The sequence below is a fragment of the Pungitius pungitius genome, chromosome 21, assembly GCF_949316345.1.
Source record: "Pungitius pungitius chromosome 21, fPunPun2.1, whole genome shotgun sequence".
NCBI classification, from domain to species: domain Eukaryota; kingdom Metazoa; phylum Chordata; class Actinopteri; order Perciformes; family Gasterosteidae; genus Pungitius; species Pungitius pungitius.
The window spans coordinates 684,370-706,869 of record NC_084920.1 but is presented as its reverse complement, the minus strand read 5'-3'; the positions used below and the strand labels follow the sequence as shown (position 1 = coordinate 706,869).

General features: G+C 51.7%; 2 protein-coding genes across 10 annotated transcripts in view; one reads left to right on the top strand and one right to left on the bottom strand.

Annotated features, from left to right (window-relative positions):
- The window catches only part of aatkb (apoptosis-associated tyrosine kinase b), a 25,692-nt gene extending 15,414 nt beyond the window's left edge, over positions 1-10,278 (top strand). For both annotated transcript variants that reach the window (XM_037463498.2, XM_062560003.1), the window contains 11 exons: positions 1,926-2,005; positions 2,390-2,508; positions 2,668-2,755; positions 3,158-3,291; positions 3,692-3,776; positions 3,978-4,099; positions 4,224-4,373; positions 4,518-7,950; positions 8,093-8,222; positions 8,308-8,499; positions 8,965-10,278. In XM_037463498.2, coding sequence (XP_037319395.2) covers positions 1,926-2,005; positions 2,390-2,508; positions 2,668-2,755; positions 3,158-3,291; positions 3,692-3,776; positions 3,978-4,099; positions 4,224-4,373; positions 4,518-7,950; positions 8,093-8,222; positions 8,308-8,499; positions 8,965-8,993 — 4,562 coding nt within the window. In that variant the 3' untranslated portion in view covers positions 8,994-10,278. The remainder of the gene's footprint in view (positions 1-1,925; positions 2,006-2,389; positions 2,509-2,667; positions 2,756-3,157; positions 3,292-3,691; positions 3,777-3,977; positions 4,100-4,223; positions 4,374-4,517; positions 7,951-8,092; positions 8,223-8,307; positions 8,500-8,964) is intronic.
- baiap2b (BAR/IMD domain containing adaptor protein 2b) overlaps positions 1-22,248 on the bottom strand; it is a 76,916-nt gene extending 54,668 nt beyond the window's left edge. The window contains exons 1-15 of one of the 8 annotated variants that reach the window (XR_009942855.1): positions 22,146-22,243; positions 18,923-18,934; positions 18,467-18,528; positions 18,071-18,142; positions 17,591-17,728; positions 16,878-17,030; positions 15,604-15,813; positions 15,227-15,431; positions 14,816-15,017; positions 14,662-14,736; positions 14,419-14,569; positions 13,805-13,842; positions 12,437-13,403; positions 12,264-12,307; positions 11,919-12,056 (exon numbers count right to left, since the gene is read on the bottom strand). Coding sequence is in view for 5 of the 8 variants with exons in the window: in XM_062560022.1 (XP_062416006.1) it covers positions 11,915-12,056; positions 13,805-13,842; positions 14,419-14,569; positions 14,662-14,736; positions 14,816-15,017; positions 15,227-15,431; positions 15,604-15,813; positions 16,878-17,030; positions 17,591-17,728; positions 18,071-18,142; positions 18,467-18,528; positions 18,923-18,934; positions 22,146-22,242 (1,557 nt within the window). In the remaining 3 variants the exon portion in view is untranslated. Of the gene's footprint in view, positions 1-10,955; positions 13,404-13,804; positions 13,843-14,418; positions 14,570-14,661; positions 14,737-14,815; positions 15,018-15,226; positions 15,432-15,603; positions 15,814-16,877; positions 17,031-17,590; positions 17,729-18,070; positions 18,143-18,466; positions 18,529-18,922; positions 18,935-22,145 lie in introns of those variants that run through there. The other 7 variants (XR_009942853.1, XR_009942854.1, XM_062560025.1 and 4 more) reach the window with 7 other exon arrangements.
- Positions 22,249-22,500: the final 252 nt, after the last annotated feature.

Sequence of the window (22,500 nt, the reverse complement as noted above, 5' to 3'; positions counted from 1 at the left end):
CACGCAACAGGAACGGGCGCCGCGTCGTGAGTGAAGCTGCACAGCTCGGCACCTGGCGCGCCGGGTCAATCGGGGGGGGAGGGGGGGGGGGTCAGATTGTCACACGGGTTGTTTCAGTAAGACGTTGTCAGTTTGCTGATTGAAAAGCTTCACACATAAAATGACACGAAGCTCATCTATAACAGGATGAAACGAGACACAGCGAAGACCGAAAGTAAATAAGTGAACACGGTAGAACAACATCGTCTGGGGGGGGGGGTGCAAAGAGAAGCTGTCGCCTATGTAGGAGGTGTGTGTGTGTGTGTGGGGGGGGGGGGGCCCTAACTGGGGCAGCCACACAATGCGGGTTGTTCTGCCTCGGGCTGGAGAGCGTGAGTAGGTGTCAGGAATGACCAGTCTGTGGAGGGGGGGGGGGGGGCAGTGGTGTCCAATATGGCCTCCACACAGGGACTTGACTGTGTGACAGTCTGGAGGAGGAGGGAGGGGGGGGGGGGGCGACAGCACCACAAAGACCTGCCTGTCTTCCTCCACACCCAGAGTCTGAGTGTCATCGCGGGAGACACCGTGTGAAAGGAGGGGATGGATGGATGGGGGGGGACCACATCGGGGGGGGGGGGGGGGGGGGGGTTGTCGTCAGGCCCGTTTCATTTGACTGAGCGGGGACGGGCGGGGAGCACTCAGGTCCTCGGGGGACGCTCACAGAGATGCAGTTGTCTCAGAGAAGAAGACGTGACGGAGGAACTCACGGGACGGACGTGTCCCCTTAGAGACGGACGTGTCCCCTTAGAGACGGATCAGACGGGAGGATTCCACACTCAGGATCACGGTGCGTCATCTGGCTTCCTGATTCACATAATGAGACTATTTGTTCTTACAGTCCTTCAGACGTTGTCTTTATTTGATCTCTTTGTCTGTTTATGCAATAAAGTATTTGCTCCAAGACAATATTGCTATCTTATATATCTTATATATCATTTTAATTCATCTACTTTAAGAAATGTTCCAGGACTTTCTGTACAGAAGGATTTTGTATATTTAGCACTTTGTATTCTGAGCTGATGAGTTAGGGTTAGGGGTTAATTAATTATCTCTGTTAGCATGTTAGCATCATGAGACATTTCATTTTATTGTTAAAACACTTTAAAGACTATTTTCTTGTTTAAGTTGTGATTTGTTTGTTTTTTTCCCTGTCTTTCAAATTGTCTTCAACTTTTAAATGTTAGCTATTATATATAATACGTAATTTAAGTGTAAATAGCGGTCATCCAAGTGTAAGGTAAAGAGACGTTTTAAACTCGATTATTCTACAAATTAGAATGAAGAAACATAATTTTTTGTTAATAATGTTTTTATGCTAATTTTAACATTTAACATTTTCCTAAGAATGTTATCTTTATTGAGATGAAACCTTTCAGCAACAAACTTTGTGAAAGATAAATTTTAACTGCATTAGCCCGGCTAAATAAAGGATGCATGAATAAATAAATGAATGGATTTAGTGGTTGCATCGTGTTACATGAAAACATTGCAGCCAAATCGTCTCACTCGATTCACTAATGGTTTGAAAATCAATAAGCATCGCTTGTAACGTGAGTTGTGTCAGAATGAACATCCATCCTGCATTCAGTGCTCTGTGATAATAACTTAAATGTGGAATTATTTGAAAAGACTGCATTCCATTGATTCCATAACGCCACTTTGATAAAAACAGAATGAATGCAAGTTTTAAACTGTATTTTGTATCGTGGAAAGCAAGTGGAGCCTGTAGCTAACTGTAGCTAACTGTAGCTAACTGGAATGGTTGCAGTAATACATTCAGGCTAGCGTTAGCGTGGAATGTGTTAACAGCGCGCTAAAGATCACAACGACATCATTGGGCGTGTACGGGGGGAGGATTCTAACTGTGACACCTTCTGCTCCTCCAGTTCCACTGCTGAAGTCCACAGATCTCAGCCGGCACTGCCTCCTCTACCTGAAGGAGATCGGGAATGGCTGGTTCGGGAAGGTAAGCCCACTTCTGACGCCTCCATGTCCACAGCAGGTAGCAAAGAGCACCACAGAGCTGTTGAGGAGGAGGCTGGTGTACCTGCAAGGTGTGAGCGTGTGTTCCTGTGAGGTGCCAGACTCATCGTGTGCTTTAACACGCTGTCTTCTGTGTGTTTCTGTTTACTCATGAATATACGTGCCTCCTCCATCCTTGTACCTTCACTGGGTACGTCCATCTGTGCGTCTGTTGGTCTGCATCTTTCTCTCCTGCATGACTGCCCCCCCCCCCTCCTCCCCCATCCCCCCTCCATGCTCCGATGGGTTTGTTTGTGTTAAATGTCTCTGCTTGTCTGTCCCCCTGTCTCCTCCGTGCGTTCACACGTCTCCGTGTGGACTGTTCCAGGTTCTGCTTGGGGAGGTGAACGCAGGCCCGAACACCACCCAGGTGGTGGTGAAGGAGCTGAAGGCCGGCGGCAGCGTGCAGGACCAGATGCACTTCCTGGAGGAGGCCCGGCCTTTCCGGTATTTATTTCCTCATCTCACCTGGCACTTGTCTTTCTGCTCTTCTTTGTTTGTCAAGTACTGAATTATTTCTCTTTGTAAGTTGCTTCGGATAAAGGCGTCTGCTAAACGACCTGTGATGTAACGTAGATTTCCTCATGCTCCTCCTCTGCTCTTCAGCGGCCTTCAGCACCCGGCCCTGCTGCAGTGCTTGGCCCAGTGCACCGAGGTCACTCCCTACCTGCTGGTGATGGAGTTTTGTCCACTGGTGAGCATCCAAACCCACAGGTCATGTTACAAACCACTGAATAATGTTAGGTAACATCTGGAGATAAATCCAACCTCTGAGACCCGGCTGTGCTGGAGATATGTCATTACATTTAAGGATTTTTTATTTCCCTATTAGGATTGATATAGCCAGCAGTGTGTGAGGATTCAAATGAGGAAGGTCTGATAGTTTAGTGTCACCAGTGAGATGGAGGCTCTTATACAACTTCATAAACAACCATAATCCAGATATGTGTTTCTGAAAACAAGGCCCTTGATTGGCTCTCCAATGCATGGGGACAGGAGGCGGGTGGCTCTTGGCCCCTTTAGGCGCAGCACGTTGCGATACTGCCCCCCAGTGGTCAGAGACTGTAACACATATGTCCTTATCCACCGTGTCCAGGGTGATGTGAAGGGTTACCTCAGAAGCTGCAGGACCTCAGAGAGCATGACCCCAGAGCCCCTGGTCCTTCAGCGGATGGCCTGTGACATTGCATCGGGACTCTTGCACATGCACAAACACAACTTCACGCACAGGTAGAGAGCTACTTCTGCTAATAAATACACATGACGCGAGTCGGGCTGAACACGCCGTGGTCCAGGTTCTTCTATGGATCAGGATTCTCGGTTGCTTCATGGAACAATATCCTGGTGCTGCCTGAGTAATAGACCCAAAGACTCCAGCATCAGTGATTTTGTTGCAGGCGGTGACCCCCCCCCTCCGCAAAGACATCTAATATCTGAAGATGAATTATACATGGTTATATTTACATACATTTACATAAATATATGTATAATGCAATCAGTCCGTTGCATGAAGGGCTGCTACAGTAAATGTTGTTGTGCCTAAATAAATAGGTTGGCCCTGTTCTGTGTATGTTCCTAAACAATGAAGATCTGTAACAGCTGTTTACCCCCCCCCTGCCTTTTTGACCAGTGACCTGGCTTTGAGGAACTGCTTGTTGACGGCTGATGTCTCAGTGAAGATTGGAGATTATGGCCTGGCACAGAACAAGTACAAGGTGTGTTTAGCACAACAAGACATGCAAACAGTACGATACACACCCCCCAGATGGTCAGTCTGAGTGCAATAATGACTTATTAAAATAACGGGAGCTCAGCTGGCCACAGATTCTTTAGACACGTTATTTCATCCAAATAAAAGAATGTTAAACCTCCTGTCAGCATGTGACGTGTCTCTATGCTTTCAATCCGTCCCTCAGGATGATTACTACGTGACATCGGACCAGATGTGCGTCCCGCTGCGCTGGATCGCCCCGGAGCTGCTGGACGAGGTGCACGGAAACCTGCTGGTGGCTGACCAGACGCCGCAGAGCAACATGTGGTGGGACACACACACACACGCACACACACACACACACACACACACAAACACACACACCCCACTGGTTCCGATTGCTGTTTCTATGCTTCATCGTCACAACCCGCCCCGGCCCCCCGTGTCTCAGGTCTCTGGGCGTGACGATCTGGGAGCTGTTTGAACTCGGCAACCAGCCCTACAGACACTACTCTGACAGACAGGTGCTGACCTACGCTGTGAGGGAGCAGCAGCTACGACTCCCCAAACCGCTGCTCCAAGTGCCGCTGGCTGAGCGCTGGTGAGACGAACATCTTAGACATCTCACTTACCTGGAGGAATTGCATGCGTCCTTTCCCCTCCACCTTGTGTTAATGCGGCTCACAGGAAGGGAGCAAGGCACCCTGGCAACGGAATGGCAACATTCACCTTCTGTTCTCCTCAGGTATGAGGTGATGCAGTTCTGCTGGCTCCAGCCTGAGCAGAGGCCCAATGCAGAGGAAGTCCACCTGCTGCTCAGCTACCTGTGTGCCAAGGGGGCCTGCGAGGCTGAAGAGGACTTTGAGAGGCGGTGGAACTCCCTGCGTCCCAACACCGTATTCAACAGCCACCGCTGTGCATCGGCAAAGACCCGAGACCACCCCTCCTCCTCCTCCTCTTACCCCCTCCTCGAGCAGTTCTCAGGCGGTGACGGCTACCACTCGGAGTCCGGCGACGACGTACTTACGGTCACAGAGACCAGCCATGGCCTGAACTTTGAGTACAAGTGGGAGCAGGCCAGAGCGGACCAGTCGTACAGAGCCCCGGACTCAGCCAGGACCCTGGGGCAGGTCAACCATCATCAGCAGGAGGCGTTCTACCCACCCGGGGGCATCGTGGGAGGCTGCCCCACGGAGAGCCTCGGCCAACGACTTTCTCCTTCTTACTACCAATCCAAACATCTTCACGCACCAAGCATACTTCCCGTCCTCAGCGCCCACAGCCCCTCAGCGGGCAGTGAATACTACATCCGCATCGAGGAGGCAGGAGACCGTAACATAGATCCGGACTACACCATGTGCTCCTACAGCCCCGACTTCCTAGGCAGCAGCGGGAGCTTTCTGACTGGCAGCGCCGACTCAGGCGACTGTCTGGCCTGCCCCCCACAGACCAGCACGGGTCCCTTCTGGTCAGCAGACATCCACAAGGCCGACATGTTCGACTCAAACGACTCGAGTCCCGCCATCTCCCTCACGATGGAGCCCCTTTTGGGGCAAGTGTTGGACAATAGCCCTCTGCGACCCTGGGAGTCAAGTCACTACGTATCGTATAAAGACAGAGACGGGGGTTACTACTATGAGCACTCGCCCCCTCTGGGGATTGATCACTACCTGATTGGCCGTGACTCCTCCAGTGCGCGTCACCAAGAGAGCTGGGGGTCAAGGAGCCTGCGGCAGGCCTTGGGTGAGCTGGAGAACCCACTCGGCCTATCAACTGCCGTGAACGGTACACCTCAGCAGGCCTACGCTGATGCCTACGCGGACACGGGTCAGACCGCCATCATAGGAAAGAACGTGACGGGGGGCTACTACGACATGATGGGCTCCTTGAGGAAGACCATGCCCGGCCACACCAGGCACACCAGCCATTCTGTCAGCATTAACATGGACACGGAGGGCGCACTCTTCATCGGGCACAGAGACAGCGATACGGAGGAGGAAGAAGAGGAGGACATATTTGTTGAGAGACACACCTGCAACACTTGGCCATCAAAACATCGGCACAGCAGCGGGGGTCACAGCCGACGCGCTAGCCACAGCTGCAGACAGGACGCTTACGTGGATTTCCACTACACGATGCCAAGTACGGATGTTGAGGACTCCTGGCCTGAGGAGCACAGCCTGGCCTTCCGCTCGCTCCCCAGACCCGTGGACTATCTTGACCACCAGGCCAAAGACAACAGCGCCTGCCTTAGCCTGAGCAAACATCACGCGATGGTGCCCTCAGACGACTGCAGCGCGTACATCTACCTGTGCCATGAGGGCGGGACTCCACCCGGGGATTGCTGCCACTCGCACTTTGTGGACCCGCTCACAGGCCTGCTGGTCAGAAACAACAGTCACAGCTACTGTCACAGCGGCTACATCAGCGACAAGGCCATTGGCGCCCCAGGCGCAGACGAGATGATCAATCTATCGCCGGCCCCGGGGGGCCCCATCGTGGCCAAGCCCTCTGCGATGAAGGCCGACGTCAGCAGAGAGCCGTACGTTGACCTTAAAACCGCCGAATCGCTCTTCGTAGGCAAGAGGAGCGATGTGATCAAAGACCGTCCAGTCACGCCAACGCCAACGCCAACCGCGCCCGAGACAGTCGAGGTGGCCCCGGCGGTGACCGTAACCACTCCGCCCCCTGACGACAACATGCACGTGATGGTGGCGCGCACAGACCCGCCGTCTGAGATGAGTCACACCGGCGACAGCGGAGTTGACCGAGGGGGCTCCAGCGCCAGCCTCGCCGACGCCCTCGACTGCAGCGAGGACGACGACGCGACCGATGACATCACCGACGTCACTTCGGGAATCTTCGCGGACGAGTCCGGCGAGCCGGGGGGCGCCTCGCCCGCCCTCAAGTCGCTACAGAAGCATGTGGGGACTCCTGATTCCATGGATTCCATGGATCTGCCCTCTGCGGCGGGGTCTTGTGAAGCCTTCAGCCCCGCGTCCTCCCACCCGTCCTGCTCGCCTAAAGCTATGGACAGTGGATACGACACAGAAAATAATGAGAGCCCGGAGTTTGTACCAAAAGAGCCTCACGAGCCCCGAGAACCACCCGTGGGAAATCCTTCTTCCCCCGATCCGAGTCCGGAGGAGGACAAGGAGCCGGAGGGGCAGGAAGTCGAGGGTGAGGTGGAGCAAGAGGAGGCGGAAGCTTCATCAGACCCGCAGAGCGGCGAGGACAGTCTTCTGCCACTGAGCGATAAGACTCCGTACAGAGACTCTGCCTACTTCTCAGACTACGAGAATGAAAGGCAGTCCAGAGATGAAGAGGAAGAGCCGTCAGAGGGACTGAGAGATGAAGAAAACGTTCAAAAAGAACCCCCCATGGGAGAAAGGAAAGGCGAGAAAAGGAAGAACGATGAGGAGGAGCTAAGTGACACCATGCTTGACAATGACATCAAACTGGACATGAAACACAACGTGATCTCATCTCAGCTCCAGCTGGACGCACATTGGATTGAAGAGCGTGACCACGATGTGGAGCCCAGTGACAGCGCCTCGATGGATGAATGGCCATCTCAGGAGGAGAGCTCGTCCCTGGGGGACTGGGCTGCAGAGGTGGTGGTGGCCATGGAAGAAGCCCTTGGTGCCCTGAAAGGAGATTGTACCCCCAACGAGGAGGAGGAGGAGGAGGAGGAGGAGGAGGAAGCGGACAATTCCGCTCAGGAGTCGGAAACAACAGACAAGCCGAGTGTGAATGAGACCAAGACCAGAGCGTGCAGGGTCTCCGGTGAGATGCCCAAAGACGAGGTGGCCCTGCAGCACGCGGCGAGCACCAGGCGCTTCTCCTCGTCCTCTCCTCCGCCCCCGGCCAGCCCCCCCCCTCCGCCCAGTGCAGCAGAGGGTGACGGCGGCGAGGAGGACGCCGACAGCGACGACAGCGACGAGTCGGACGAGGAGCTGCGGATCTACAGCGTGCAGGAGCAGAGCGGCGGGGAGGAGAGCGACGACGAGTGCCACCCGGTGCCCATCGTGGTGAGCGACAGCAGCGGAGAACCACACCTGCGCAGCCTCCTGAAGACGCCGCACCTGCCGACCCCAGAGAGCCAGGAGCAGCACTTCGGATCCAAGAGGAAGACGGTGTCTTTTTTTGACGACGTCACCGTCTACCTGTTCGATCAGGTGAGCGGGTGTTATCAATAATAAAATCACTTATATTTCAAACCTGTGTTTCTCATATGACAGGAAGTTGGTGTGGACTGTTTCATAGATCTTAGAGACTCATCGACTTCAAATTAAAAATAATGTTTTGAACTGTCACCAGGAAAGTCCAACCAAAGAGCTGTCTGAGCACGGCTCCCCTCTCGCAGCCGAAGGTCAGAGTTCACGGAGCAAATCCCAAGAAAGGCCCAATGCTTCGGACGACTCGTCGGACGGGAACATCTCAGAGGAGAGTAAGTAGCAGGCCTTTCTTAAAGGTGGGGGTTACACACAGGGAGGATCACGCTGTCTTAAATCAATGCCTCTGACTGCCCCCAGGCGCAGGATATGAGTGGGAGGACGACTTCCCGCTGCTCCCTCTCCCCACCTGCTCCGTGGCGTCCGACTCCTCGCCCCCCCGCTCCACCCCCAAACCAGCCGCTCCGTTCTCCCGCTTCACCGTCTCCCCCTCCAACGCCTCCCGATTCTCCATCACTCACATCTCCGACTCCGACGTGGACTCCGTGGGAGGTGGGTCGCTCGCCTTCCCTCAGAGACGCCTTTGAACATGTTTAGTTCTCGGGGAGCGAGACGTCGATTGATTTCCTGATAAAAAATGAGCGTCATTTTAGGTTAAAGTCTATTTGCATTTGTGAGTGGGATTAAACGTAAATGGGTTTAAACGTGAGTGGGATTATACGTGTGTGGGTTTAAATGTAAATGGGATTAAACGTGAGTGGGTTTAAATGTAAGTGGGATTAAACGTAAGTGGGTTTAAATGTAAGTGGGATTAAACGTAAATGGGATTAAAACGTGATTGGGATTAAATGTGAGTGGGATTAAACGTGATTAAAGCAGGTTTCAGCCGCTCAGGGGAACCGTTTCACCTGAGAATACGTTTTAACTAAAGCTACAAATGGTGTTGCATGTTTTAGCTGTGAAAGCGATCAGTAAACCACGAACTAACCCTTGTGTCCGTTAATCCTCGTCTTGCAGGAAGCAGCGAGGACGGGGACAAAGAATAACGAGCTGTGGATCTTCAGCGCCTCTCCCTGACGACCCGCTAGCATGACTTCTAACTAGTTTTACAACGTCAGGTTTTAGAAACAGAAGACAGTGCCTCTTGCCGCCCGTGGTTGAAGCTTATGGACCTGAGCTGTTTAGAAAGCCCAAAAGAGAATGATTAATACAAGCAATTTACAGGATATTCATATATTTACTGTATGTAAGATGTATAGAAAAAGCAGAGAGGACTTTCAATTGTGCATATTTTTCAGGTCAAAGAGACACAATGGATGGAGAGGACTTTGGAAACCCCTCGTGTACGACTCACCAGAGTTAGACTGACAGTCAGGCCTAAAGTTAGACTGAGATAAAGACCCTTCCTCAGAGGATCAGCACTCTGAAGGATCCACACAGCGCTCACACTTTAGGAAGCTTAGCTCGTCTTAATGAATATCCACAAGAATCCTTTAGGTATCACAAGTAATATATTGTTATAATTTGGCCATAACGTGAAAAAGAAGGTTGCAGCATGTTTTCTTTGCAAACAGCTGATTGAACCTGGACAATGTATTATGGGATGTTGAGTGACTCTTTTCTTTTGTACCCGGACCACTACTGTTTGACATGAATACGTGGCTCACTTCCTCTGTCCCTCTGTGCGGTAGCTATGGGGCGCAGCCCGGTCACCATAGCAACGGGGAGATTGAACTCTGGTTAAAGGTCGAACAGGTCGAAGCAATGCATGCTTTCAAGTATCCATCAAGCAGCATCTACAGGGATGTGTTGCTTAGAGACAAAAGAAGGACCGTGTTCCCTTTCGCTTTGGAGAGGAAACGTGCTCTTCTTCGTCGTGTCTCCTCTTCGTCATGAAGAGTCGAGGACACCTGTGTGCTGGGAAGTATGAATGAGGCGTATTCCACAATATATGTGATGATTGTGTTATTTGATAATGACGTGTCAGGACAAAATACGGTTGATCCTCCCATCGATGAACCTAACATGGCCGAAAAGTGACGCTTCACGAAGGCCGGATGGCAGCAGGTAAAGTCTCAGATGTCTGTTTGTTTCCATATCATCATGTGACCAAACCCTATAAGCCAGCGTTTAAATACAAACATGCACAACTTGATTTAAAATGCCCTTAAATGCTATTTCTGCCTGCTCGTTAGTCTCATAGAAGGGAGGACCTCAGCGGGACCTTCTCTCGCTGCACGTGGTCACATGGGCTGAGATCCATCCCCTCAGCCAATGAGGCGGCTTTTCGCTTCTCATAAACCAACGAGAGGAGGAAGCATCAGTGTAAACATCAGGAGGGGGGGGGGGGGGGGGAGTGGAAGGGTGAGCTGCTGGTTGAGAGAGATGATGTTGGTATTGTTTTGACCCCAAACGGAGCTGGAGGAGCATTAGAAGAGTCATCGTCACTTTCTGTACCTTCTATCAAGTATAAATAAAGTCTGTTTTACACATCTTAAAAGGACTATTTCTTCTTATGAAAGGAGGAGCAGAATAATGTGCTGCATGATGGAGGAGACAAAGGTCCCTAAGAAAGGAGGATTTCTATCATTTATTTATGACATCACAGTTCTTTATATTTCTTTCAACGTGCTGCACCCTTGAATGTCGTCACTGTTTAAGTTGCTTTTTCTGTTATTAGGACTTTCTCCAACATACTTGTCACGAGGCATGGCGCTGGTGCAGGCCGACAGGGTTTAAGGACTCAGGCGCAGGGTTCTTACAAAGAAGAGTTCTTTATTTGTACTCACAAACAGACGCGTGCTCCAACGTAAGTGTGACAGGGATCAAGGACGCGACAGGTGACCACAGGCACACGGGGCTTAAATACACATGGGAGGTGCAGGTGATGGGACACAGGTGGAAACACTCAGACAATCACGGGACAAGGCAGGAAGTGAAGTTAACCCAGGACCACAAGGAACATGAAACTTCAAACTAAAACAGGAAGAGAGACCAAACCGTGACAGTACTGTACTCTTTGTGACTTTTATTTGACGTACCATGTTGAACCAACTTACTTTTAGTTCACTTTTTTCAACATATAACTCATTTAAATTACATTTTTATGAATTTTGTCTTTACTTACAACATAAAATCCTAAAACATGCTTTATGACTTGATAATTTTCAACTTTTTACGATGTACAGTATCAGACAATTACATTATTTTCTTTTTTACACCTTTTTATGTAATGACCTTTTTACATCCTACTAAAGCTTTGTAATTGTTGTGTAATGTTGTTATTTCCGTTGGGTGGGACAGCAAATTCCTTCAAAAAGCCAACGCATGTTTATCATTTAAATGAAGACGTGATCTGACAACATTTCTAAAGACACAATATCACAATATGTGGGAAATTACTTTATTTATTATTCAAATCAAATCAGTCACCTTTGAATTGTCCGAGTGTTGTTTTGAGTCACAGCTTGAATCATTAGTAAGAACGTGGTCACAGTAGAACGTGGAGGACGATGTCCACACGCAGGACGTCTGAGAGGTAAAAGACAAGCGGCTCCAAAAGTTAGATGCACTCAAATATTGATTTAGATCAGTTTTAAAATCATTTGTACATCATGAAAATATTCTTCAACTCAAACCTCAGTCTTAAATGGATTTTAATGGATGACTTGATTGATTAACATAAATCAAATCCACAAATAACACTTTTTAAGGATCAACATCTGCTCATTGTCTATTTCCAATTTATCTTATGCGTGTTATGCAATAACATTTTTGTATTATTTCACACTTCTTTTGAACATTCTCCTTAAGGAAGATGTTACAAACTGCACTAATCAATCATCTAATCAGCGGAATCTGCAGTAATACTGATTACATTACATGAAGTGCTGTTTATTCCACACACACAGCTGGTTGTGTCACTACGTCAGGGTCTCATCATCTACCATCACTGCAGAGTGATCATTCAATACTCCCCCTGGGGGGTCGAGGCCTTCTCCAGGGAGTCGTAGTGAGATTCATCCTCCTCCTCCTCCTCCTGCTCCTCTTCATCAGAAAGGGGTGGTTTGGCGGGGGCTTCCACGGCCGGCTCAAAGGGGGGGTCACTCCTGGGAGAGAAAGAAAAAAAACTGTGAATTGATGTGCAGATAACGAATCATTAGAATCAGATACACGCGGAGGCTGAAACAAATGAGTTTAGAAACAAATGAGGTGTGGAAAAAAAAAAAGCCAAATGGATCACGCAAAGAAACCCAGAGAAACCAGATGGACCACGACACCATGGAGGGAACGAGGACACGAGCTCGGTCACTTACGATGAGGAGCGGGGGCTCAAAAACGGGCGAAACCAGGCCGAGTACTGAAAGGCAGAGACCCCCCCCCCCCCCGGGGTCAACATTCAGGATGTCCTCCAGAGAAAGTCTTACATGGCTTTACACATGCAGATGTATTGTTGGTAATAACACACACAGTTAATTGGATGCGGTACCTGTTCTAGCAGCAGGGGGGGCAGACCGGGAGGCTTTGGCAGGTCACATGTAGCTCAACTACTGCTGTGCACACAGCATGACAAAGAGTTCTTCTCTACCTCATGACATCACACACATCCAGATGTTGGAATGGACGAGCAGCAGATCTTTATTCAGCACACAGACAACCAAACGAAGCCCTTATGAGCACACGGAGGCCGGAGGAGCTTCAACATCCAACGAGCTCCTCTCACCTCCGAGGAGCCCACTCAGATGGTGACGATGGTGATGATGCCTCATCGGAGTCTCTGGAGCCAGAGGTTCATCAGCACATTTGTTATTGACAGTGATATTGCTGCAGAAGGTTGATGGAATCAGGCCGATGGTACAGACGGACCTCAGATGGTTGTAAGTGGAGATCAGACAGCAGCTGTTTTTTCGCCTTCACGCATCAACGAAGGTTCTTTAGTCTGAAAAATTGTCTTTTCTTTGACCAAAAGTCCACAGAAAACTTTTCAACTTCAATGAAACAACAGGAAACGCTTTGAGAAGCTGGAACGTTGAGCATTTTAATTAATTACAACTTCAGAACCAAAAGCAGCTCCGAGCCCGGCGGGTCGCTCAGGGAGGGGGGCGGGGGGGGGGGCACAGGTGATACTCACACACCACAACAGGAAGTCAGACAGAGGTTATTACTTGAAGGTGCTGGATGAACAGAGCAGGTACAGATGCTCTCAGGTACAATCAGGGGTAAATACACTCAGAGATTCATTGGGATGATTCCTCGTCTCCCCCCGGTTCACAAATCAGAACCATGGGGGGGGGGGGGGGGGGGCACCGAGCAGAGCCTCTTCCTCGCAATGATTGACTGAGGCAGGAGGGTTTATTGCGTAAGGGGGTCGGGGGGGGTCTGCTCAGCAAGGTGTCTGTCCTATCACATCGTCTGTCTGTCCTCACACTGTCGAAATCAATTTGCCCTCCGAGGAGCTGTGGACACAGAGAGGGAGAAGCTTCCAGGTGGGCTGGAGAAACAACCACGTGGACCCCCCCCCAGTGTGAGAAATAAACCCCACCCCCTAAAACACTTGACCCGCCCCCTCATAGCACCAAATTAAACATGGATGAGAAGGTCGAGACTTGTTTAAGATGGAAGTGCTGTGCAGGGGGGGGGGGGGGGGGGGGCTAAGCATGAGCACAAATAGAACATAAATCAACTTTAGCTTAAAATGACCAATAACATGCAGCCCCAGATTACAGCCCTTAAACAAAAGCCTATACTTCATTCTAAATGAAGGACGTGAACCCCCCAGGTGAGAAGTGCAGGTGAGCTGTGTTTGTGGGTCTGGACTTTAGGCTTCTGATCCCAGTATCTCTCGTGTGTCTCTTACCTGGTGGGGAAGTGGGACTCGTACTCCTCGACTCCAGGCTGCAGACACACACACACACACACACACACACACACACACACACACACACACACACACACACACACACACACACACACACGGTCAGCCAGCAGGTGGCAGCACCACAACGTGGTGGAAGAGATTCAGCAAATAAACACCTACAGCAGCTTCATAAAAGACCCAAAGGAAGAAGTGAGATCTTTGACACTGATCACTTCTGGGAAGCATCACCTGGATGAGATTCTATAAAAGCTCAATAAAATGAGCTAAACTTCTACAAAACTAGGACTTAGGACCAAACTTAGCTTGTTGTTCAAGTATGAAGACAAACTGAGAACTCCTGATGTGTCAGATCTCCGTCCCTGTGGACTGAGAGGCGGCAGGAAGCTTTAAGCTCCTCCCACACGTGGTGTCCAGGTGAGACGTGGGAGGGAAGCTGTTGCATAACTTCGGATTTACATCAACGCGGCTGCCTCCGCTTTTTAATGAGAAGCACTCAGCGGGGGGGGGGGGTCCTATCGCAGGTGGCTCCATCCAAAAGGACGGGGGCTTATAAAGCGGCTAACGGAAGGTGGAGGCCCCCCCCCCCCCCCTACCTGTGAGAAGCCTGGCACTGCCACGCTGTAGGGGCGCTGCTGCTGTCGGGCCTGCAGCGCCATGCGGGGGTGGATGCCGTAGTCAGGGGCGGGGGGGGCCATGTCCTCTCTCTCTAGAAGGTTGCCCGTGCTGCTGCTCTTCCCGAGGAGGCTGCAGGACAGAGGGGAGCAGGAGGTGAGGGAGGCGCGGAGGAGGAGGAGGAGGAGGAGGAGGAGGAGGAGGACACCAGGAGCAGAACCTACCTGTGAGCCGGGGGCTGCCTGCTGGCGTCGGCCTCAGAGACCACCCGGGTGTAGGAGAACGGGAACCAGCCGCGCCTTCAAGCACGGAGAAGACATTTAGATGTTTATATATATATATAAACACGGAACGCGTGCGAGAAGACAGCGTCCTCACATCCTGGTCTTCTCGTTCTCGCCGTAGTGCCACCCGTCCCGGGCCTCGGGGACCAGCAGGGTGATGACGTCGCCCTGGAAGAAGCTCAGCAGGGTGCCGTTGTCCCCGGCGGCGTGGGAGAACACGGCCTGGACTCGGGTCCGGCCGTTCTTCTCCAGCCCCGCTGCCATGGAGCTGGACCGGGGCAGCGTGCGGGTCTCCGCTGGTGGAGACAACAGGGAGACATTTGTCCAACGGACACCGGGTGTGGGACATGTTAGCTGCTCGTGTCCTACATCTATTTTTACTCCGTCCTTTTCATTTTCGGTATCACATCTCCTTTAATTCCCGCTCGCTGTGGCCACTTTCTCATTAGAAGCGGTTGGTTGCCCCCCCCCCCCCCCCCGACGCCTGCACACAGTGTGTCCTCACTCAGAGTGGTCTTGCTCTTGGCGGGGGCCGCCTTGCGCACAGGCAGGGTGTTGGAGTAGACCTCCCCCGCGTGCCTCTGCGTCTGCGGGGGGGCTTTGGCTTGGGTCACCTTGCCCTCCATCCACTGCTGGTAGTCCGCTCCTCCGCGGGCCCCTGCCGTGCCGTTCAGCGCCGCCATCCCTCCTTCCACACCTCCCAACATCCTCTGCAGGGGGGGGGGGACATGAGGCAAAGAGGTCAATGCAAACACCACAAGTTCATGTATGGATTTCATCTGGGAGCTTAAAGAAGAAGATGCTGTGAGGGCTCCCATGATGCAACAGGCCCGGTCCTGTTCACAGAAGACACGGTGTGTGTGTGTGTGTGTGTGGACCCACCTGCTGTCCCAGGCCCCCGCTGGCCCTGAGGGCCGCCAGCTCCGGAGGCACCGGCAGCGGTTTGGCCCCGGCGGGCGGCTCGGAGAGGCCGGCGTGGTGAGCCACGCCGCTCATCTGCTGCGCCAGGAACAAGGCCCGGTCGGGCAGCTTGTTGGGCTCGGCACACGCCTGCTGCCACACCGGGATCTTCTGGGACAGGAGCTCCTTCCCCTGGAAGCAGACGGGGTCCATTCAAAGACACTTCCTTATAGTTTTATATGGATTTGTAGTCCTTACCAAAGTGCCAATACATCCTTCTATAATACAGAGCCATCTAATCTATACAAGCAGAACGATTCCACAGGAGGGAAAGATGGCTCAGAGGGGGGTGGAGGGGGGGGGGGGACACACTCATCTGGGCGTCCTCAGGCGAGTGACCTTTGCTCCACTCGTTACATAAAGACACTTTATGAAGCCATGAATATTGGAAGAGATGCTGCAGAGCATCCGGGCCGCTGTGGAGGATGAACATGTGGACCACCTAGTGTGTGTGTGTGTGTGTGTGTGGGGGGGGGGCTCACGCTAACACACCTGTAGAATACACTCTGCGTGTGCGAGCAGGACTTTGTGCTGTCGTGGGAACGATGAGTCACCGATGAGTGTGGGAGGAACTCTACCAGTGTGCTGATTGTTTGGTTCTTCTCTGCTCACTGTGTGGGAGAGAAACCCTGCGAATGGCCCAGTAAGGGAAGCCGGATCCGCTCGTCCACCGTGTTCTGGACCAACTGGACTCACATCACGGGCCTGACAGCAGGTTCCCGATGTCTAATCATGATGATGATCCATTGATTACAGACTTCATAATGCTCAAACTCAGTGAGGGACCAAAGTCACCTGGCAACGCCGTAGCAACCGGCCCACAACACGGGCAGAGATTTAGTACCACAGACAAAGGCAGGTCGGGACAAGGAGACAGTCTGTTTGGTCTGAACCTGGATGGAGAACTTTAATATTCATCTCAGATATCAGCTGCTGGTTATCTAGTGGAACTTCTCCCGGCCCAACAATGTTGTATCAGTCATTTAAGAGGAGAGAAACTAGTTGACTTCATTCACTCATCTGCTGATTCAGTGTTTGTTCATCGTCACATCAGCAGCTTGTGCTTCCTCCGTCCATCCATCACTCGCTGAGACACATTCACACCAGAGCACAGAACACAGCGTCTTCTCTCTCTCAGCCCCCCCCCCCCCTGCTCTCGGTTCCCCGGTGTGAAGGGGCCCGGCGGTGCTGCTCACCTTGCTGTGGTACACGCTGCTGTTCTTGGCCACGGCACACTGGCGGTCCACCAGGAAGCAGTACCTCCTCCGCTCCTCGGACAGAGCGTTCTTGTAGCCCTCGGCGATGTAGTTGTCCAGCTCGCTCTGCTTGTTGCTGATGGCCTCCACATACTGGGGGGGGGGGGGGGGGGGGAGAAGGACGAAGGACAGGGACCTCAAAGTACTGAACTATCACATCTACACGTGAACACCACGAGTGCAGCGCAATGACGTCAATCAGCCCTGACACCCAACGAGGGGGGGGGGGGGGGGTGCGATAGTGTCTCTGGCCCGTGAGTCCATGCAGCGTCTCACGCTTTGTACGAGGAGCAGGACGTGTTGTCTCCATCGAGTGGAACCACGCTTTGTCCTCCCCACGGCGCCGACTAACAGCAGCAGAGTGGGAGCTCTGAGGGACGGACAACCTGACGCACTAGTGGGGGGGGCTGCAGTCTGCTTCCTGTTGGAACAGCTTTAGTTGTCCCTTGTGGGGGACACCTGAGGGGCTGCGGGACAGACGGAGGCCGCGTTGACCTCCCACAGCGAGACTCAGGTGTCCTCTCACACCTCAGCGTTCGTTCTGCATCATCAACAAACATTAGGTAACTGAGCTGCGTCTCTACGGGGGCCCAGGATGAACAACGCGACCCCCCCTCCCCCCCCCACCCACACACACACACACACACACTGACCTGCATCTCCTTGTCTCCATACTTGGACGGGTGCTTGCTGCCTTGACTCTTTCTGCGCAGTTTTTTCAGCTCCGCCTGACACTTCTCCAGACTCTCCCCTTTGCCCTTGTGCTCCGTCTGGTACTTCTTCAGCGCAGCCTGGCAGGGTAAGGGGGGGTCACAACAGGTTTTTCTGTGAAACTCCTCATTTCCACAGAATGAGTCGTGACTCCGGGGGCAGAAGGGGGGGGGGGGGGGGGGTCATTTATGTAACGTGCTGCAGTGGTTTGGCTGGAGATGAAGGCGAGTGAGTCAGTGATGTCACCAGAGCGCTGACTCCCTCCCTGGGGTTTAGATAAGGTTGATGCTGATGCTTTTCCTTCTTCATCGGAGTGATGAAGAACAGAAGACGTTATGAGGGCAACAAGTCATGTGACACACAAGACCGAAGGGATGGGGGTGAACAGGTTCAACAGGTGAACAGGTGGCTCTGTGTCTCACGTTGAGGTAGCGGGCGTCCAGCTCCACCTTCTTCTCCAGCTCCGTGAGCAGCTCGTTGTGGAAAGACTTGAGCTGGAAGACACAGCAGTGAGTGAGGAACCATCATCACGTGGAGCTCATCAACACCACGTGCTGGTTATCTGCAAACAATGCTGCTTTGTTGTATAGAAACACAACATTTATACGTCTAGTAGTTTACTTTTATTCCCCCTTGATATTTTCTTGCTAGCTGGATATTTGCTGAAGAAGCAGGAGCTTTACTCTTTGTAACCTGAGTCAGTAAATGTCCAAACGAAGCCTCTCCAGTAGAAGAGAAGAGTCTCTTGATGCTCTGTGAGATGAGCTCTGGGAGCATGAAACACTCCAATGGATCATTGTGAGGTGCTGGGTGCTCACCATCTCCTCCAGCTGGACCTGGATCTGTCTGTGCACTTCAGCCATCTGAAAGAGAACCTCCCCTGCAGACAGAAGACACACAGAAGAAAGGCCGTAACCCACCAAGAAGCAGAGAGAGAGAAGGTGACTCTTAAGCTGCATGCATGTAGGACACATGCAGAACCACACAGAACCGATGGGAGGCAGCTGCTGGTGCCCAGGGAGGAGGAGGAGGAGAAGGAGGAGGCGATGGACAAGATGAAACATCCGTCACGACACCGACAAAACTTACTAAAGCAACGAAATATGCAGCAGAGACACAATTATGAAACAAGAAGAACAGCAGCAGCACAATGCAAGGAGATGTGGAGAGAAGCCTTTGATGGTTACGTCCAGACAGGAGACACCATCACACAGCGGGACAAACACAACAGGAGGGTCCATGCAGCCAGAGACGTGTCCTCAGGAGATACCTACATGCTGCCTCCTCTGAAGGTGCAAGGCGTTGAAAGACAAGAAACAAAAAGATCTGTTTTGAGAAAAGGGACAGAGGGACGGAGACCTGGAGGGACAGAGACAGGTCCAACTACCCGGGAGGACACAGACCCAGGGACTCGTTGTCTCCTACATGAAGGACCCCTTCAGCTTCATGTGGTCATTTGTCACATCTTAATTCATCATGTTAGTCAAGTTTTACTCAATGTCTCATTGAAATTTGGATCAGTACAAATATAAATATATCAATATCCACCAAGTGTAAAAGTCACTGAAAAACAATACAAAAGAAGATTAACACTAATTTTAATAATGGGTCCAAGATGTAAAACACAAAGGAATTAAATATACCATTTGGTTTCATACGATAAGGGTTGATGGCACATAAAAAGACATTTTATAACATATACAAACTGTAACATACTATCAGTACATCGAGAATATGAAATAACAGGAAATAAGTCTCGCTGCCTCGAGGCAAAGAGACGATTAGTCCTCAAGGGGGGGGGGGGGCACACAGAGACAGAGTGGGCTGTGTGAACGGATTAATGAGGTGCTCATGCAGGCCAGACGCACACACACACACACACACACACCGGACTCAATGACGTCCCCTCCCAGCTGGACCTTCTCCTTTGGACTCGTCTATAATCCTAAAAACGCTCCGCCTTGCGTTGTGAAAACTAAGCAGCTTACTGATAATCAGCTGATCGCAGCGTCCGAGGCTCAGAGCGAAGCACGTGTTGCTCCACAGCCGTCCTCCCTTTAGCTCACCCCCCGTGCCCCCGTGCCCCCCCCCCCCCTGTCATTCCTGCCTTTAATAGTTTTCCATTCTTTTGTTCCTGGAGAAGAAGAAAAGGCTCAAACATCGTCTGCTCGACGTCATAAAGGGCTCTACTCCCCTGTGGGGGGAGACGCCTGGTAGTGGGGGGGGGGGGGGGGGGGGGCTGTGTTCTCCTCAATCAAAGGGAGCTTGCTGGTGGAAAGCCACACGATGAGGGAATGATGTAAAGTCTCTGATGTGGCTGAGAATGATGAGTCATGAGAGCAGAGAAGGAACAACGCGAGACCACCATCATCTCATGGAGCCACGCAGTGTCTCCTCACACAGCTGCTCACCGATTGGTGGACAGATGCTATGATGTCATCTGTTGATCGGTGCTAATTTATTAAAGAACAACGGCATATTTGGATTAACATTAGAAAACAATTATTCTCTTAAAAAACAAATGGGGCTTTCATTTCTTTAATACGTTGTTGAATAGATGCTTAAATCTTTCCTAGGAATCTTATAATAATAATAAATGAGATTCATATAGCTCTTTATAGTAGTCTTTTACATTTTAGATTTAGATTACATTTTATATCCTAAATCAGAGGCTTTCCTCGTCCAGTCAGCAGCTGGAGACACGTCTTCTTCTGATGTAGAATCAGCTGCATCCGACGCCAGAGCCACGATGAGGGCGGGTACCACCTCTGTTCACATCTGCATCTGAATGGCCGAGGCCTAATATGGTCACAGAGGAGAACCGGAACTGCAGGACTTCCTTTCTTCTGCCCCCACAGCCCCCCCCCCCCCCCCCCCCCCCACAGCCCAGCCCATGTTAGTACACGGAAGGAAGATGACGCCGTGTTCATCCACACCAACGAGCCATATTTGGGCTGCTGCTTGGGCGTCGAACTCCCGTCTCTCCTCCTCCTCCTCCTCCTCCTCCTCCAAAGCGGCTCCAGTTTTTCGTTTCATCTATTTTTAGACCTGCGTGCAGAGGGGGAGGGGAGGGGGGGGGGGGCGTGTTCTCCCACAGACACTAGACGCAGTAGTGAAAGAGGCTGAGTGGGAGGACGGGGCACTCTGCAGCGAGGAGGGACGAGGAGGGACGAGGAGGGACGTGCAGCGAGGCGTCTCCTCCTCTTGCTGCGCGTCCTCGGCAACGAGCTCCATGACGTAGGAGTTCATTCTGGGATGCAAAGTGGGCGATAATCATGTACTCTTCATTTTGTGTCCTAATTACACAGTTTGCCTGCTCTGGCATGTCGGGGTGTGCGTTGTTGCAGTAGGTGTGTGTGTGTGTGTGAGGGTCTAAAGAGACACACAGAACTAACTACTGGTGTTCCAGCGGCTACAATCACACAACCAGAAGCTTCTTGTGTGTCCACGGATGAGGACGCCCCCTCATTAAAAGAGTTCATCAAGTTCTCCACTGATGGAGGAAGGAAGTTTCCTTCATGGAAGCCTCAGTGTGTCCAACCTGACCCTCCATCTTCTCCTCGTCCTGCTCCATCACATGGAGTCCTCTGCGCTGCTATTAATGCGGATTAATCACATTAATAAGAGAATTCTGCTCATCATCTCCCCTCGAAACACAATGAAATGTGCTATTTAACTGCACTACTCCTGAAATCCTGACTTTTAGCAAACCACCATCTCCAATTATTTAATAGTAATAACGGGGGACGGATCAATAAGTGAATGGATACATCTGAGTGACTTTATATCATCATGCAACCAGAAGACACCATTTCCCCTGGAACCACAAGTAAAGACACACAATAAGCAGCTGATGTGTGGAGACGCAGCCTCTCGGTCCACTGGAAGCGTTGTCACGGTTACGCTGCCAGACAAACAACACGCATGCAGACAGAAGACGTCCAAAGCAGGACGAGGGAAACACAGATGCATGATGGGATCCGAACACTGTTGAGGGAGGGGTCGTATCATTGCAGTGGTGCTGCGTTTAAGACGAGTGGCGAAGCAGGAAGTGACATCGGGGTCCGTGTTGCTGAAGCTGGATGCAGAGTAATGAGCGGCTCATTATTCACAGAGTTTGTCAAAGAGACACCAGGAGGAAGATGAATTGATGGAGAATCCTAAAAGGTCTCCCCATGAATAATGGATGCAGCTTTTATATCCTCCTCTCCTGCCTCAGGTATCCCCCCCCCTTCACCCCCCCCTCACGCCTGCTGTCTTAAGCCCCGTCGGGGTGAAAGGAGGACGCAGGATAACGCTGACTCATCACACGGGCCTTCGGTCCTCGCACACTATCCCTACAGGTCCGTGACTAACGAGCAGAACCAGTGCCGATCCGACAGAAACCGGATTCTCACGTCCCGGCGTGAGAGGAAACCAGAGGTTAAACAAGCCTCCCCCCACCCCCCCCCCCCCCTCCACCCCACCAGGGGTGCTACAGCCACTACGAGGACTCACCAAGATCCTTAGAGCCTTGACTTTCGCTGGCCATCTCGCCCATCCGCACCAGAGCCTCGAAGTAGCCCTTTGCAGCGAATGTGACACCTGGAAACATGGAAGCATTGGGCATCAGACCACGGGGGCAGAGTGGGAGTCGTCTTCAGCTCTGCGACCCCCCCCCCCCCCCCCCCAGAGAGGTGAGGTCGGGAAATAACGGGCGACAGTCGGAAAACGGACACCAGGCGGGAAGAGAGGAAGCTGTACGGAGACGACAGCAGGAAACAGAGAGAGAGACTCCAACGACTCGTCTGAGACAAAGACATTGGAACCATTTTGGTGTCACACTTGTGTTCTAGTCCCTTTCAAAGATGCG